An 18,983-nucleotide genomic window follows, 5' to 3' on the forward strand; every position below is an offset into this window, starting at 1 on the left:
TCACTTTATTTTTTCCTCTACCTCCTTATCCCTATCTCTCTCACACACTCTTCTCCGCTCCATCTCTCCCTCATTTTGTCCCTATCACCCCCTCTCTCTATTGTAAACATGGCATGAGCCTACTGGTAATGGAGCCTAATTATCTTCCTTGTTAATAAAAGGATGTAAAGCCAATACTTCTCTATTAAGACCTTTGTTACACAATTTTCATTTGCTAAATGACCAAAATGTGATTGCTATGACAAAGATGTTCTCAACACCCTCTACATAACAAAATAACAAAGTATAGCCTCCCCAACTTTAATCAATTTAAAAAAATTTAAAAATAATAATAAAATAAAAATTTAAGTCCGTTCCATAAAAAAACTCCGTTCAGAATGCAACGATCTCGAGCATACCTCACTGCAATGAGGCTATCTACTTTTATTAAACACAGTTCAGTAGCTTTCGTAAATTTTTGAAAACCAAAACTCCTGCAATAAAATCACTTAAAAGTTTTGGCTTTGCTGTCTGTTCATTGCTTTTAATTCTAACAAAGAGTAATGTCATACTCAAATCCATGGTTTTTCACTTGTCAGCCATAACTATTATTATGGCAAACAATTTTATGTCTGATGAATTGGAATCTAAAACAGCGAAATTCAATGCAATTCTGGTACACAAGGATATTAAGACACCAACTGAGTTTAAGCTCGTTTATAAAAACACCTACAAATTGCCAAACAGTAGCACATTTTTGTAAAACTTCCACCACTTCTCATGTAGAAGTAAAACCTGGGGTTCTAATGGTGAACAGCCAGTACATGTTGGAAGATCTATATTCTTCTCTTTTACTAGACTGTACCAGAATGAAAGCATTGGAAGATGGCCTAAAGGTCCATGCCCACATGCTGAAATCAGGATTCAATCATAATACATCGGTAAACAATAAACTTCTGAATATGTATGTGAAGTGTGGGAGTATGATAGACGCACACAAAGTGTTCGACGAAATGCCTCGAAGAGATATTGTCGCATGGAACAGTGCTATTGCAGGATACGTGCATCATGGGAAAGCTTACGAAGCTCTGAATCTTTTTACACAAATGCAGAGGCTGAGCATAAAACCAGACGAGTTCACGTTTGGTAGTGTGCTCAAGGCCTGTTCGTTCTTAATGGATTTGGAATTCGGTGAGTTTGTGTATGCATACATTATCAAATCAGGATTTGAGAGTGAAGAATTTGTGAGCTGTGGCCTTGTGTGTATGTATTCTAAATGTGCTGAAATGGAGAACGCACGGAAAGTGTTTGACAAAATGCCTCATAAAGATCTGGTAGTGTTTAATGCTATGATTGCAGGGTACGGGCATAATGGTTACGATGTCGAAGCTTTGCAATTATGTTTTGAACTTCAGCAGACAGGTTTAGAGCCAGACCCGTTTTCGTTGTCATGTATTCTTAGTGTGTGTGCAAATTTAGGAGCCATTGAAGAGGGCAAGTCAGTGCATGCACATATAATTAAAACTGAGGCTGTATTAGATACTACTGTGGTGAATGCTCTCATTACTATGTATGCTAAAAGTGGAAGTTTGGATGACGCTTTAAAGGTTTTTGACAAAATACCCAAAAGGAATGCTATCTCATGGAATGCAATCATAGCTGGGTGTGCTTATAACGAGAACAATGAAGAGACACGAAAACTCTTTAGTCAAATGCAAAACATAGGTATGAAACCCAACCAGTTTACTTTTGCAGGAATTTTGAGGTCGTCCACGAGTGTCTTTTCACTAGAACAAGGTAAGCAGGTCCATGTATCTGTAGTCAAAAGAGGACTGGAATCAGACGTGATTGTTAGCAGTGCTCTGCTTGACATGTATGCAAAATGCGCGAAGTTAGAGGATGCACGTCTTCTATTTGAAACAATGCTCAAGCGCAATACTGTCTCGTGGTCTACAATGATTTCAACATATGCTCAAAAAGGGCAAAGCGAGCAAGCTGTGAAACTCTTTACTCAGATGCAATTGTCAGGCATGGAGCCAAACCAATTCACATTTGCAAGTCTTCTTATGGCATGTGCCAGCCTTGCTTCATTCAAAGGTGGAACACAGATTCATGCGTACACATTAAAAGGATCATACAGATCTGATGTTTCTGTTGGCAATTCTCTTGTGGACATGTATGCCAAATGTGGAAGTATAGTTGAATCACGGAAAGTGTTTGACAGAATGCCTTATCAAGATGTGGTGTCATGGACTGCAATGGTTGTGGGATACTCCCAGCATGGACAGGGTAGGGAAGCAGTTCAACTCTTTGAAAAAATGCAATGGATGGGAATGAAACCTGATCAGATCACCTTTGTGGGTGTCATATCAGCATGCAGTCATGCAGGCCTGGTATATGAGGGTATTCATTACTTCATATCCATGAGTGAAGATTATGGTATTGCACCAAGAGAAGAACACTACAACTGTGTGGTTGACCTTCTCAGTCGTGCTGGTCTTCTTGAACATGCAACAGCCTTTCTCTATAAAATGCCATTTAAGCCAGCTGCTCTGGTCTGGGGAAGCTTGCTCGCTGCTTGTAGAATTCATGGCAACATGGTATTAGCCAAACATGCAGCAGAGCACCTTATAGAGTTAGAACCACACAGAAGTGGCTCATATGTGCAGTTGTCCAATATTTATGCTGCTGCTGGTAGATGGGAAGACAAAGCAAAGGTCATAAAATTAATGAAAGAAAAAGGGGTGAAAAAGGAGACGGGAAAAAGTTGGATTGACATTATGAACAAAGTTCATACATTCAGCACGGGAGACAGAACACATCCACAGGCTGAACAAATCTATGCAAAGTTGGCCGAACTGACTGAACAGATGAAGCAAGCAGGGTATGTGCCTAACACAAACTTCGAAGCAGCTGATGACACAATCTGCGAGTCAAGCGCTGGCTAGTTACCAGTGGACTTATTGCCACAATCTTTGGGAAATCTATCTCAATCATCAAGAATCTTCGCATGCAATGACTGCTAGATTGTCATTAAATTTATCTAAAATATTGCAAAACAGGAAAACACTTGATGGACACAACTTCTCGCATCATTTCTGGATTAGGCTTTGTTCGTGTGGAGGCTTTTGATACTGTTAAGAGAAGCAAAGTAACAATTTATCTTTCGATTACCTTTTCCTACAGAAAAAAGCATTTATTACTTATGTTTTATCTCACTTGAATTTCACGCTAAAGCATGTCATGCATGGGCCAGTATCATCGTAATCCATTATCTCCTCATGAAACAGTTGGTATAATTCTTGATGCGGAGATCCACACACCTATTACACTCTTCGTTATCTAGCAACCGGACGAGAACTCCTTGCTGTGAACCAATCAGATTCTGTTACTTCACATTGATGGTTGATGTATCTAGTTGCACGCTATTTTCATTTCCTTGCAAAAATGTGGGAAGTTAACTGATTTTTTTGTAAGAATTTATGATGGAAATTCAGTCTCTACTTTTTGGCTAGATAATTCTCATCTTTACTTGTTTTAGGTTTTCATTGATTTGTATAAATCCTTATGCATAAAACCGTGTATATGTTGCAGTTTATTCAGGAAGATCTATGCAAATGCTTGTCTTGTTAAAGGCAATTTGTGTTATGCTTTTAACATGTTTTTATATTATGAGCCTAGATAAGACTATTATTATCTTATTAGCTAGTAAAAACACCTAAAGATGCTATTGGATGCCCAATAGGCACATATATAAATGAATGATTTCAAGGAGAGGCCTGTAATTGGAGGGATCAAATACCACAACATATAATTACACATGTATAGTGCTATATAAAATTTGTGTGTATCACAAAGTACTTGATACTCAAAAGTCTTGCCTTCATCATTTTTAATTGATGCACTTGTTTGCTTCTAGTTCTTTAGAAGACTTCTGTTTACTCATTCATTCAGAAATTGTGGCAACAAACTTTTCTTTTTCATTTTAATGATCCTCTCCCATATTCACAGTTCTAGATTAGCAGAGTTCTTTTTGACAGAATGGTTGTGATTTGGATTGCAGACTTTAAGTGGGGTTTGGCTTGTAGATTCCAAGGAAACTTGCAATAGAATTTTATATTTGAGCAAATCGAAGGTGCATTAATTTTAGATGCTGGGAAGAGCCTTTGAAGTTTTGTATACATCAAAAGTTCATATAAATGCTGAAGAGGTATGATTTCTTTTCACGTGCCATTTTAGTCCCCACTTTCGTATACATCCATGGCGAGTGGAAGTAGTGCTGCACAAGACAAGCAGGCAAATAGGCCATATCTTCCTTTTTGGTTGCTTCTCGCTTGTGTTGCCAAAGTTCTGCACAACCACATTTCCTGTCCTTGAAGAACTATGATCGTAGCCATGGCTTAATGAGGTTGTTTTCCAAGTAGTCCAGGAATATGAAATCCTAAAAAGTATCAATCTGGCTACACGTACAGTGGTTTTTATTTTTTTGAATACTTCAGTCTAGAGTTATACTTGAAGGCCAATGAAATTACCAATTTCTCAGCCTGGCATTTCCTTCCTTCTGTTCCTGCTCAAAAGCATGTAGCAGATAAATTCTGAGACACGCACAATCTATCATGTTTTTAATCTTGCATTGATTACTAATTTACCATTCATCGATACCTTCTGCTTTTGACAACAAAGACATGCCGCGATGTTGATTTAAATCCAGCTGCATTCCGGTTTCTTTTTCACCTCAAGGTCTTTAATCAATGTTCTCATCTTTGCTGCATCATCCCAATTTCTAGCTCCAGCGGATGTCTGTTGAAGCAGCAAATAAGTGGCAGCATCCTGTGGCTCCAGCTCAAGGACACATTTTCCTATATCAAGGTTGTGATGGACTCTGCATACACCAAGAAGGAAATGACATATCAGAGCACTAGGTTGTAATGGCATTTTTCTTATAAAATATTCAACTTCACCCAAAATCCACGACTAAGAATATCAACTATAGAAGCATAATTTTTTACACTTTATGTGATTCCATAATTCCTCATCATTGAATGAAAGTGGCTGCTAGCTTCATACAATATACCAGCATGGCTGCATGTTGAAAGAACAATAACAAATGTAATGTGGTCTGGTTCAAACCTGCTAAACCTGCTTCTTGCATTTCAAAAGAGATTTACAAGGCCTTTTCAGCATAACCATGTCGAGCATATCCAGCAATCATGGTATTTCAGGAAAGACCCCTTGGTTCAAACATATTGTCAAAGAATTTCTGCACATCCTCTATGCTGCCACATTTTGTATACATATCAACAAGGGCAGTGTCAACAAAGATATCTGAATCAATCCTGGCTCTCAAGATACTCAAATGAACCTGCTTAGCATTTTCCAAAGTTTGCTAAGCTAGCATAGGTCATGAGAGTTTTGGCAAAGGGGAAATTGTCAGATTTGATGCCTATGCCCATGCGGTGAATCTGGGAAAAGAATTTGAGTGACTCCTTACCAAGGCCTGTTTTTGTAAATCCAAAAATTCACTGCATTCCAAGGAGACCACAACTTCTTTAGGCATTTCAAAAAAGAAGTTGCTAGCATTCAATCTAAATACATTGTAAGGACATCCCTTACAATTGCCTTTGCTTCAAACCCAACCTTAAAGATATGAGCATGGAATTGCTTGCCCTATACTAGGATTTTGAGCTTTTAAATGCACCTGGAATGGTAGCATGTGATATGGTTCATCTCACCAGCCGTGAGTTGTATTTGGTAAAGAAGGTTGATAGCCTCTTCAAATCAACAACCCTGAACATGTCCTGAAGCCATATAATTAAAGAATTGGATTGAATCCTCCAAGCTACCCGGTTTAGCATACATAGTAATAAGGGAAATATAATTAAAGAATTGGATTGAATCATCCAAGCTACCAGATTTAGCATACATAGTAATAAGGGAAATATAATTAAAGAATTGGATTGAATCCTCCAAGCTACCAGGTTTAGCAGACATAGTAATAAGGGAAATTTCCCATAGAAACTCTAGGTTCAAGTGAATATGAATAATTTTAGCACATATCTACAAGCCCACTTCCAATCCTTCTCAGCTAGCACATGAACTAACAATAATATTGTAGAGCTTCCTTATCCTTTTTACTGTAAGGGTATCTAGAAACCTGTGCATTCCATTTGACTACATTTCGTCAACTCATGGAACACTTTGCAAGTGTAATATGTAATTCCTCATTTAGCATACGCTCACAAGTCCATTCATAACTATAGTGAAATCCAATTTTGATGATGTGGGTATGGAGCTACATTCATAACCAAAAAACTATAGCAAAATCCAATTTTGATAATGTAGGTATGGAGCTACATCCATAACAGATAAACTATAGTGAAATTGAATTTTGATAATGTGCATATGGAGCTACTTACCCTATTGTATTGCTTGCAAGTTAACACAAGGTCTTTAAGTACAATTGCAAAAGACACTAATTTAATCTTTGTGCTTTGAACTGGATTTCTTGATACAACTACAATGGATCCCACACATATCCAACATGCACATAGTTGACAATCATAACGATCTAGGGTACCACATTCCACTAAGCCATTTTCACAAACATTTGGTGTGCATTCTCCACATGGCCACACTTTTCATAGACATGAACAAGGGAATTTTCTACAAATATATCCCACTCTAATCCAATTTTAATGATAAGAGCAAGTATCCATTAAATATGTGAGAGGGTGGTGCAAGGACTTGAAACTTTGGGATAACCAAACTCATTTGGGTGCAATCATTGAAGTTGTGACTATAAAAGACTTTAAAAGATTTTCTATCAATATTCATTAGTCTAGAAACATGTATTCACATAGAGTTTGTTATGTTTGCTTGGGTTAGTTAAGGTTGGATTCCTTAGATAACTTTAATGAAATAGATATATCCTATGATGACCTTGAAGCTAAACAAATAACAAAGCATTCCTTTTATATATAAAATATACTCACATCCCAATCCAACTAGATAAAAAATCATGTTCTAAAGTTATCAAAGTAAAAGAAAAAGTGTGAGAATCAAACTTGTTTTCACATAGAATTTGTTATGATTGATTGAGTTAGTTAAGATTGGATTCCTTGGATAACTTTGACAAAATAGGTATCTCTTTTGATGAACTTGAAACTATAGAAATAACAAAATATTCTTTTTATATATAAAATATACCCACATCCTAATCCAACTAGGTTAAAAATCATGTTCTAAATTATAAAAGTTTATGAACGAGTGTGAGACCTAGCTACACCCATAAAACATAAACTCTTAGTAACCTTTATAGTCCAAGTTATCCCACCTATTGTCAAAAACTAGGCAAAAATAGTTATTGGGAAAAAACCACCCCTCAAGATAGCTTGCTATCCTTATTGCAAATGAGTGATTACATACAAGGAAATAACGTATATAAGAGAAGTTTTATGGATTCTTTAGTAAAAATGAAGAAGTTTGGAAAAGGAAAGACATATAAATTCAACAAATAGGACACAAACTATGAAGATGATACATGTAGACAAGATTGTAATAAAGATGTGTAGACTTATTAAGTGGGAAAATAGACTTCAATAAACATCACAAATACTAAAATATCAAGATTGAAGTGGATGAATTCACAACAAAATCTTAGAGCTACAAAAGGAAAAGCCAAGAAATGTGTTTCTATTCAACATAATAAACAACACATTCACAATCGCATCTAACATAAGAAAAGATGTAAGAACAACACCACAAGAGATTCATTATTCAAATAAGAAATTTCAAAATTTTGAGGTTTAAATTTGAATGTAACTTTTTTAACAAATAAGTTCATTCTAAGTTCTCACACTTAAAAATTAATGAAAATTGCATATCTATAGCCCTATTCATAATTGATGAGTAGTTATATAAATATAGATATAATTTCTAAAGTATTTGTAAAACATAAATCTAATTTATAGGAATTCAAATACTCTTAAAATTTGACAAATTCATGAAGGATGGAGGTATAAAAATTCTTCAATGAGCTTTTTAGGAGTTAGTAAAAATACTAAACAACAAAAATCTCCAATAGGAAGTACACAATCATCCATCAAAGATTAACTTCCCCTAGTGAAGTGGCAAGTCCTCCTCAAAACTAGTTCAAATCAAAATAAAAATCTTTTATCCAAACTTACCAAAATAATTCATAAATTGTTATAGAGGACAATTTCCAAAATAAAAACTCTAAAACCTATTTTGTAGTGTCACAATTTTACCTAGTAGATACTAGTTAATAGTTAATTATCTAGGGAATCAGTACCATTGAAGGCATAAGAGCTGCATATAGTTTGGGTAAGTGAAGGAGGTTCCAAACATAGGTTTGAGAGATAGAGGTAAGTTGAGACCCTAAAATTGAGGTCAAGATTTGAATCACTAAACCAACCTAAAATGTTAAGAAACGTGTGCTTGAAAGATCTTGGATGGATCTTGTTTGCTTCCTTGAGGCCTAAGGCCAAATTATGAGGTAGAAACTAGAAAGCCACTCATGATTTATAGCTCTTAAAGGATGGAGACCTTAGTGCATTTTATTTAGTGGTTCAATCAAGAATTGTGGATCCCAAAATTTGTCTATATCCAAAGTACTACTATGTATATCATTTAAATAGAAGAAGAGCTAATGGGTTTTCCTATGTACCTATGTATCCAATAAAAATTTTTGGAAGATGATCCTATGAGTTTTTAGTGAAATTTTTAGTTAAATTTTATTCTAATATTGTGTGTTAAAAATATTCATAATTAAATAATTATAGTCATGATTGTGTTGACTTAATGACCAAGTGGGTCACCACAAAATTTGTGATTGTAAAGGAAATCATTATATCTCCTTGAAGACACTACAATATAGGGTAGCTTTCTCAACATAATATTGCTCACTAAATCAAGAAAATTTAAAAGAAGGGATGTCCATCACCTAGAATGCAAGTCTAATAAAAATAGACATAATGTTATGACAAGCAAGTTGGGAATAACAAAAGTTGTATCAATCAATTCATCAACATTATGCAATCTCTTCTTGCTAATGTAAATGGGTTTATGTGAATACCTTATGTCATATTCCCACCATAAACCCTCTCGCTTTGGTAAGCTAGAAGAAATAACACAATAAATGAACTTCTATTGATAAAAAATTTTTGTCTTACTAGTATGACTTCACAATTTTTATAGTGAATTCCGAAATAAAAAAACACTAATCTAACCCCATACCATCTCCAAGCAAGAAGAAAATAGAAATAGATAAATGAAAAAGACACTTGATCAGTGATTTGCTAGGGTAACAAAGGCAGTGAACAATAAACATTAATATAAACATTAACTTAGTCAATGGTTTCATAATGTTGCAATCAAGGAAAAGAACAAACCATAATAATAAAGGGGCTATTGCATTAAGATTAACAAACCGCTAGTGAAAGAGCAACTAATATGAATGAAGGGACGTCCCTTTTAAAAATGTTGCAACTAAATAAGGGACACCACCTTTCGCATTACTCTAAAAGGATATATAACCTAGATTAGTGTTGGAATGAAAGGGGGAATCAAGGAAGACAATCAAAGAAGGAAAAATGAGTATTTTGGATCTACAAAATAAGCATTTGTGATCTTAACTCAATAAGGGAGTGAAATAGAACTGATTCACTATTAACAACCTATATAATTGATAAGAAAATCAAAGGAGGAAAATAAATTATGATAGATATATATAATTGAATGTAAGTAGTCGATCAGTTTGTAATAAGGCCAATATTTGAAGTAGGCAGTAGCAAACTTAATCAGTATGCAATAAAGGCAATATTATTATACATCTATAATCTCTAGTGTATATCTTTTATTTAATAAACTTGTAAATTTAGTATGTTTCTCATTATTTATTTCTATAAACAATCATTAGGAGAATGGAGGAAAATATGTTAGGGAAGAAGTGGTAGACAGGGTTCCCATGAATTAAGAGGCCACCTCAAGGGATGGAATCATCAAGGATGGATGTTCTCGTCGCTTGTGGGCCAAGCGGCGAGTTATCTTGGTTAGGCATTGCGCATTCTTGGGCTCAATTGTGTTTAACGGTCTTCCTCAATGACCTGAGTTCCCTCGAATTTAGCAGGCCGCCCCAAGGGATGGAATCATCAAGGTAGATGTTCTTGCCAATTGTAGGCCAAGGGGTGAGTTGTCTTGGTTAGGCATCATGCACTCTTGGGTTTAATTGGGCTGAACAGTAACTAGGCACCCTTTATTGTGATTTCCTCTCCAACCTCTACAATGGTCGATTGATGGAGAAGTCATCATCATAACTAGGTGGATAAGGTGACATGGATAGGGAGAGCAAGGATAGGCAGCCACACTAGGTAGGCCACTCCATGATAGATGACTGACATGTCTACCACATGTGGGCCAAGGGGGTATAAAGTCTCCTCTTGGGCTTAGTGTGATGATCGCTTTGGGTCAACCTATCATGCTCCCTCATCCAAACACTATTATGCTTGAACACTAATAAATGAATATAGATGTAACATGACTTATCTAACGGATTTCAAATGTTGTCTAACCTTATTATAGGATCTAAACCAAGATCTATCTTCCTTAAAGCTTCTAATTGGTAAAGCTATAACCCTAACTATTTATCACTTCTTATGTTAATAAAATTTGTGATTTTAGAGCAAGATTAAGGATCCTCCCAAAAAGGGACATTACAATTGGTATCAAAGCCTTGATCCTCCCAACTTGCATGATAAAGATAAATCAATGGAGGCATTCTAATCAGTGAGAAGGGATCTATTAACTCAATCCAAAAATATGACAATGACTAGATAATAATGGCAAGACAATATGAGAGATTGTCAAATATGACAATACGTATATTTGTGTGTATGCTTCATGTCTTGCATATATTTATGTATATGTTTTGTATCTTTATGTGTATGATCTGTTTTTGACTCATACTTAATGTATTTCCAACATGTCTACTCCATGTGTGTCTATGATTACTTTATACTTAACAATTATAAAAATGTTTAGTATAAGATCTCTTGATGCTTATATTGTTAAAAATTATAACAAGGCACTATTCATAGGACAATAGTCTTGAAATCATGTAAAGAGCAGTCTATAATAACAACACCATCCTCTAGGGCATACCTATGACAAGTTTTCATAACAAGACATCTTAGTTTCTAAGTCAAATAGTATTCAATGAGCATCAAACATTCTTGACATCAAAATAAACATAGTTATTATTCACTTTCCACGTCATCTTCTAGACCTGTTAGGATCAAACATTTAAGTTTGTGTTCTCTAAGTGATACAACCTCTATACATTTTTGAGAAATTTAGCCCACCAATTGTCATAAGGTTTCTTAACTATTGACTTAAACATAATCGTCCCACAACTTATGGAGCAAGAAACCTAGACATCTTTGTACATCAATCATGAATTGTGCATAATGATGGAATAAACTTTACATGATACTCTTTGTTTTGAAAGCTCTTCCATTTTTCAAATAGTACTTATATCTTGATGACTACCACACATAATGAAACCTACAAAGATCATGTTCAAAATTGAAACAAGTTTTTTTAGATCTAATAAAGTACAAAACCAAATTGTATGCATGGATTTATCACTATTTCAAGTTACTTTATGAATATTAAATAGTCAAACTCACAACATTACACCTTCTCTCAAACAATTGTATTAAGGTGCAGCTATCACCCAAACTATTATGATTCAATAAACGTATTCCTAACATTATGAGATTTCTATTTAAAAAAATTTGGTTGGTCTAGAATATTGGAACAATAGGAGTGAACCAATTAGATAAGATTTTATTTAGAAAAGAACATTTCATTTAAGGTCATAGATGTGTTTCATGCTTCTAATCCTCATCTTAGTATATGAAAATTCCCTCTTCTTATCTCCAAGCACTAATTTAGGGACCCTCACATTGAAATTTTTTGGAAAAACTATCATTGCTTAAGGATAAGCAATCTCGGCAAGAGTGGACTATCATGTTCCCACTGTAGACCCTCTCACTTTCCTAAGATAGAAGAAAAAACACAATAAATAATTTCTATTGATAATTTTTTTTGTCTTACTAGTAAGATTTAACAATTTTTATTGTGAATCCTAAAATAAAAAGCAATAATCTAACCCCAATACCATCTCCAAGCAAGAAGAAAATAGAAACTAATAAATGAAAAAGACACTAGATCAACGATTTGCTAGGGGAACAAAGTCAACAAACAATAAACATTTATGTAAACATTAACTTAGTCAACAATTTCATAACACAACGATCAAGGGAAAGAACAAACCATAATAATAAAGGAGCAATTGCATTAAAATTAACAAACCTCTAGTGAAGGGGTAGTGGATATGAATGAAGGGACATCCCTTTTAAAAAGGCTGCAACTAAATAAGGGACACCACCTTTCCCATTCCTCTAAAAGGATATATAACCTAGATTAGCTTTGGAATGAAAGGGGGAATCAAGGAAGACAATCAAAGAAGGAAAAATAAGTATTTTGGATCTACAAAATAAGCATTTCTAATTTGAACTTAATAAGGGAGTGAAACATTGTTGATTCGGTATTAATAACCTACATGAGACAAGACAGTCAATGGAAGAAGATAAATTATGATAGACATATATAATTGAATATAAGCAGTTGATCAAGCTGTAATAAGGCCAATAATTGAATTGTGCACTAGCAAGTAATTGGTATGCAATAAGGGCAATAGTAGTGTACATCTATAATCTCTAGTATATATCTTTTATTTAATAAACTTGTAAACTTAGTATGTTTCTTATTCTTCATTTCTATAATCAATCATTACAAGAATGGAGGGAAATATGTTAGGGAAGAGGTGGTAGATAGGGTTCCCCCGAATTAAGTAGGTCACGCCAAGGGATGGAATCATCAAGGATGGATGTTCCAGTCACTTGTGGGCCAAGGGGTGAGTTTTGTTGGTTAGGCATTGTGTGCTCTTGGGCTTAATTGGGCTTAATAGTCTTCCTCGATGACCTAGGCTCCCTCGAATTAAGTAGGCTACCCCAAGGGATGGAATCATCAAGGTGGATGTTCCTGCCACTTTTGGGCTAAGGGGTGAGTTGTCTTGGTTTGGTGTTGTGCGCTCTTGGGCTTAATTATGCTAAACGGTAATAGGGCCTCCTTATTGTGATTTCCTCTCCAACCTATACTATTATTGATTGATGGAGAAGTCATAATTATAAGCAAGTTGATAAGGTGGCACGGATAGGGAGACCAAAGACAAGCATCCCCAGTAAGTAGGCCACCCCATGATGGATGACTAATGTGTTTGCCACATGTGGGCCAAGGAGGTATAAAGTCCTCCACCATATCCAAAGTGTATAGCTAGAAGAGCATCTTCTAAATCAACTTTGAAAGGGCCTAGCTTGATTTATGATGAAAAATTTGCAAGCAAAGAGTCTAGCTAATGGCTAATTGTGGTAGGAACTCCATGGTTAAGCATGGTTGAGTCAAAGTAATATTGGCATTGGTGACCTCATGTGAAATTTTGATGGCTCGTCCCTATGAGTATCACCTGAATGCAGTTAAGTGTTATGTAGACCATTCTGATCATGAGAGATGAACTCTTGCGAACAATTCATGAAATAAAAATCAATAAAGATTTGGCTTGAAACTAAGTAATTGAATCATTATAAATCGTCACATAATTTGATACACCACAAAAACACCACCCATATGAAAATAATCAAACTTAAGGGCTCTCCAATGAATGGTTCACAAGAATCAATAATCTTTAATATTAAAGAAATGGGTAGCAAGCTAAAAGGGTCATGCTATAAATCGAAAACTCATCCAATAGAATCATAGTTTGTTTTTTTAATAAAAAATGAAAGTATGATAAATCATCATAATATTATGCCATGGCTATTTCTTCTTATCCGTAAGTCAGAGCCCAGAAGCTCCATCATGCCTTTTTCGCTCCTGACCACAATCCCACAGACTCTTTCTCCATTAAAACCATTCCCCCTCTGCTGCCGCACTGTACAGTTAAAATCCCCACGACAACTAGTCCGTTCACATTCACACACACCTCTCAGAGCTATACAAAGCTGGGTCCAAGGTTCGATTCCCCAAAGCCTGGCATCTGCTCTGGTAGCCATTATAATTGCCACCAATGTAAATTCTGTCTCCTCTTTGTCAGAAGATGCATTTTCAGACATCCCACAGACTCTATCAGGCATGTAATGTAAATCATATGCTTTCATATTGGGATAATTTCAGACCTACCCAGATGGGTTTTTATGACAATTTCAGCCTTATCCAGATGGGTTTTTCTCATTCTCCATTAAATTGCAGGTGCAGACAAAGGTCCGAGGATCCAAAAACCCAAATCACGGAAAGCAGAGTCATGTACAATAAAGTGTGTGGTCACTTGTATCAGAGGGGGTGCTGGTTCTCCTGGTGAAGGCCCCCTCAATGTCAGAAGGTGCATAACCCTCACACCCATAACCAAATAACACAATTCTTTGAATTTCTACTTTTGGAAATTTTATGCTTGAAACTTGGAAAATGCAGACCTCTTGTTGTTTTCAAAGATGGTTTCAGGACTCGACAATACTGGTATGGATTCCATTTCAATTTTTGCTCTCTAATAGTATCAAGATAATAGTATCAAGATTTTTTCTACTGAAGTTTGATGGGAATATTGCGAAAAAAAAAGGAAAAATTACGTGGTCTAATCTTAAAAAAACCTTGAAATCATATAAGATCTTGTTTGTAAATCTCTGTAATTTTTTGTGCTGGCAGTCTGACTGAATGTTCAGATATCTGCAACTTGATTGAAGATGGCGAGGATGGTCCATAGCGTCTACTTAATGAGTTAAAAGCTTTAGAAGAGTACAAAATGAGATGTTCATTTGGCAAAACCATAGTTTATATGACAGGGTATTTGTGCAAAAGCACATTTTGTACCAGAGTTTTCTCACAGAGATTTTTACCTGGTGGATGCAACATTAATGTGGGTAATTTACATGCTCGATAACTGGATGGAATTAGGATTTTCTTCCAAATTGTAAAACACTGTTATTCTTTGAGCGGAAGAATGAATCAAGAGCTCAAGAAAATAGAAGATCAAGTGCCCATGACTTATGGATAAGGTTGCATTAGCTGTTTGTTTTACAACCTGTCATTAGATAGAGGCGGAGAAGAAGACAGGAGTCTGTCATCCAGCTACACAATTTAATTTGTTCTTGATTTGTATGTTCAACTAACTACCGATACCAGTTATCATTCTTCATTCTTATATAGGAGAAAGGACTCAGTAGTTGAGCATGTATCAATTGTTGTGAGGGTTGTTGATACCTTTTGTTCTAAAAATTGAACAAATAAAACCTATTGTTTGAAACAAAAAATATCAAGTTTTGTTAGGAAATGTACCAACAGTTGTTAGGAAATGTACCAATAGTTGTTAAGCAATGTACTAATATTGTAAAAAGTAACCAATCAGGTGATGCCATGTAAGCTGCACAACTATTGGGGTCTCTTTTGCACGCCTATTGGTCTCACTTTTTGGGGGGGCTGTTTTGGACACCTTGGCAAAAAGCATGCTGATGTGGCATCATATTTGATGTTGTGGCCCTAAAACCTTAGTTATAAGCAGGGGACTTGCCAAGTAAGCTGCTGTAAAAAAATCAGAGTGATTTGAAATTTCCAAGTAAGATTTTGAGAAGCGCAAAGTTAGGGTGCACAACTACTGGGTCCTTTCCCCTATATATACATTTTTCAATTTTAATGTTATTTTTTTTTAATGTTTAATTTTTTATATGAAAACAAGTAGGATTGCATTGATGTAGGTGTCTCTGTCTTTGTAGAGTGAATAACAACAATTTGAGTAAGTATACATCTAAATCAAAAAGTTACCTTTGACTACCAACCATAGATAGGGCGTCTCGTTCATCAAAGTTGTAAGTGTTGAACCTAATCCAAATGTGCCTTGAAGAATTAGAATCATTAACAAAATAAATACTTATGTTCTTAAAATAAGATAAAATTCAGAGAAATGTGAACTTTTAACATCTAATCAAACTAATCTTAGATAATCAAGGTTTTTGTTTTCTTTTTATATACAATTGTTTCAATTGGCTTCTAGAATTATAATAAAATATTCATATTTTATTTTATTATTTTCAATTAGGGTTTCATAAACTAGTATATGATCACAAATGTATATACATAGCCACAGTTAATATGAAATTGCATATTAAGCACGTTAGAAGGTGTGATTCATGTTTTATTTCATTTAATTCACAAACCTTGCAATTTTTTTCTCTCCATGTGTTTTCAAAAGAGTATCCATGTATTAATTTCATTATTTTACTTATGCACGTGTTAGTTCTTGGCTTTACAATCTTTGTTTTCTTTTTTTTATCTTGTCACCTTGCAAATGTAAGATGGATACTCAAGTTCAAGTATGATATTTAAGCTAGAAGGTCATGTTCATATTAACTGAGTTATGAACTTAAATGATGTTACTTAGAATCTACTCCCACCACATTTCTACTTTTTGCTCAATTGAGAAGAATATTTGGTGTTGTTTGGTTGGTTAGCATAATGGCATTCTTTTTAACAATGCAAAACAACAAGGTTTATTAGCTTCCTTATTTGCAACTTTTGACATCAATCAAGAGTCTTGAATGGGGTAAAACTACTTTCATCCATTGCAACTTCCACAATGCATGGTTACTTTTTTTTTTTAATAACAATCAAACTTGTGACAAGAATATTTGGTTCTTAAAAAAATACCATATTTAAAATCACTAATGCGTAATATCTCATTTGAAATATTGTTGCAACTATTGTTTAAAACCTTTTTGCAAATATTGTTTTGATTTAAATACTTAAATATGTGTCTAACACAAACCCAAAAATCTCCCTTTCAATACATAACTACAATATCTAATCTTATGACAGCCTAGAATACAAATTGGGTTCATAAAGGTGTAAAATAAATGGCAAGACCTTCCTTACATTAATGATATTGAACCTTCCTTACATTAATAATATTGAAATACATTATAATGAAACCAACAAAGGTCAATAAATTTTCAAGCTTTTCTTATTACCACAGATATTTGAAATACATAATAAAACGTTTTAATAATAGCATAAATAATATAAGCAACACACTCAAAAGATGTTACAAGATAGCGGATACAACGCCTTTAAACTATTTTATTGGACTCCCAAAAAAAAAAAAAAAATTACAAAATCCTTATACATTTGAAATCATTAATATGCAATATTAAGTCAACTTGTGTTCCCTTGGAAGGTTTAATCGGAGTCTCAAATGGACATGAATATTGTCTAATATATATATAAAATGCCAATAACAATGCAAGAAAGTATTTATATGGGAAAATAAATATGCCTCCATTAGAAAGGGATTATTGACATCACAAGTGCTTGTTAATCATGTTTTAAGTACCCATCTTTAATTTAATAAATTACTTTTTAGTTCAACAAACCATATCAATGAATTAACACAATTACAAGTATTTTGTATTACTATTATATAGTTAGAGCATTGTCAACATTAAAGATCAAGAGAAGGAGATGGGACATGATGCTTCTACTGGCCCCAACAAACATACTCGTGCTAATATCAAGAAGAAGATGGTGAAGCTTCCTTAGGATATCATTGAGCTAAAGAAGGTTGCAGACAACATGAACCAGATAGAGTTGGAGGCAGTAGAGTTGTTGAAGAATCTGGCCTAGGCCTGTTCTGATTGTTGGTCTTATTTTGTCTTTCTACTGGTGTTTTGTTGGCTTCCTTCTTTCTGTTGGCTCTTTGTTGATGTTCTCTTTGTTCTTATGGCCAACTTTCTATTCTATTATTCTATAGACTTTTGGTCTTATCCTATTCTTTCTATGCTTAAATGCTTTATTTGGTGTAATATCTATGTAAAGGATTTCGGGTCCCTTCAAAACCTATTTTTGCCTTAATCAAAAACATTAAAGATCAAGATAATTTTGATTGCAAGGCATCAATTAATTATCTTTGAGTGGGGGTTCTAATATGATGTAAAATATAGTCATCATACATTTATGAGTTCGATTATATTGCAAGAATGAATAAGAGATAATAATTATTTAATAAAAATCCTTAGTTTCTTAATATAATTAAAGAGTTATAAGAATTTATAACTATTAACATTTGTCAATAATGAAGGTTGTATCCATCCTTATTCTAGTGGATAACAAATGAATTTAATTCATATAATGATATTTGAAATAAAATTTATGATCAAGCAAGTAGAACACTACAATTATTGCCTAGTGAAACTACCACATATCAACCATTACAATGCATATCATTGTCTTATAGATTTATATCTTCTAGTCATATTTTACATCACAATCATTAAGAATTAAAAAAGCTAAATTGAATCTATCAAGATGTTAATGGAGAGTGTGCAAACTTTACCATGTAATATAACAACATAAGGTCCATCTCATTGTAAACCTCAATATTTATTGTCATAAGGAAAAGAAAGATTTTGCCAATAGGTTTTACCATATAAGACAAACATATAAAAATAAATAAACTTGATATAAATAAGCATAAGAAGACCAATAAGTCAATATATCTTATTGTAATATATGTTATCAAGTACAACAAAGCTACTAAAAAGTATATATATCAAATCAACAGGGTGTTCACGTCCTTATATATTTCGTTACATGAAATTTAGAGAAAAAACAAGAGACACATCATGTCAAGTTACTGCCAAAGGTGAGATGTTTAGAGTAGTGTAAAGATTTAATGGGACAAGCATTTAGGTTAAGCAAAAAGTCACTAAATATGTTTTTTGTATTGTGCAGTCTAATTTCCTTGTAGTTATTTGTGTTTGTACAAGAGTGTGTAATTGGAGAAAAGACTGTGAGTTTGTTAAGTTATACTAACATGTGCTTGT

At 34.2% G+C, this 18,983-nt stretch overlaps 2 protein-coding genes across 2 annotated transcripts; both read left to right on the forward strand.

Moving 5' to 3' along the window:
- The first annotated feature begins 385 nt into the window (after nucleotides 1-385).
- On the forward strand, nucleotides 386-3,556 carry LOC131073307 (putative pentatricopeptide repeat-containing protein At1g56570). The gene has a single exon (XM_058009714.2). The coding sequence runs from the start codon at nucleotides 615-617 to the stop codon at nucleotides 2,925-2,927; it is 2,313 nt and encodes a 770-aa protein (XP_057865697.2). The 5' UTR covers nucleotides 386-614; the 3' UTR covers nucleotides 2,928-3,556.
- A 10,341-nt stretch (nucleotides 3,557-13,897) lies between these two features.
- On the forward strand, nucleotides 13,898-15,136 carry LOC131073308 (uncharacterized). Its single transcript, XM_058009715.2, has 4 exons — nucleotides 13,898-14,248; nucleotides 14,368-14,497; nucleotides 14,587-14,631; nucleotides 14,818-15,136. Exons 1-4 carry the CDS (start codon nucleotides 13,906-13,908, stop codon nucleotides 14,873-14,875), a joined length of 576 nt encoding a protein of 191 aa, XP_057865698.2. The 5' UTR covers nucleotides 13,898-13,905; the 3' UTR covers nucleotides 14,876-15,136.
- The last annotated feature ends 3,847 nt before the right edge of the window (nucleotides 15,137-18,983 follow it).

The sequence above is a fragment of the Cryptomeria japonica genome, chromosome 5 (genome assembly GCF_030272615.1).
Source record: "Cryptomeria japonica chromosome 5, Sugi_1.0, whole genome shotgun sequence".
Classification (NCBI taxonomy): Eukaryota; Viridiplantae; Streptophyta; class Pinopsida; order Cupressales; family Cupressaceae; genus Cryptomeria; species Cryptomeria japonica.

Excerpts from the sequence above, each read along its gene's own strand:
- LOC131073307 (XM_058009714.2), top strand. The coding sequence starts at position 615 with ATGAATTGGAATCTAAAACAGCGAAATTCAATGCAATTCTGGTACACA.
- LOC131073308 (XM_058009715.2), top strand. The coding sequence starts at position 13,906 with ATGATAAATCATCATAATATTATGCCATGGCTATTTCTTCTTATCCGT. Across the intron at positions 14,249-14,367 it reads CATCCCACAGACTCTATCAG|GTGCAGACAAAGGTCCGAGG; the intron begins GCATGTAATGTA and ends ATTAAATTGCAG. Across the intron at positions 14,498-14,586 it reads GGCCCCCTCAATGTCAGAAG|ACCTCTTGTTGTTTTCAAAG; the intron begins GTGCATAACCCT and ends TGGAAAATGCAG.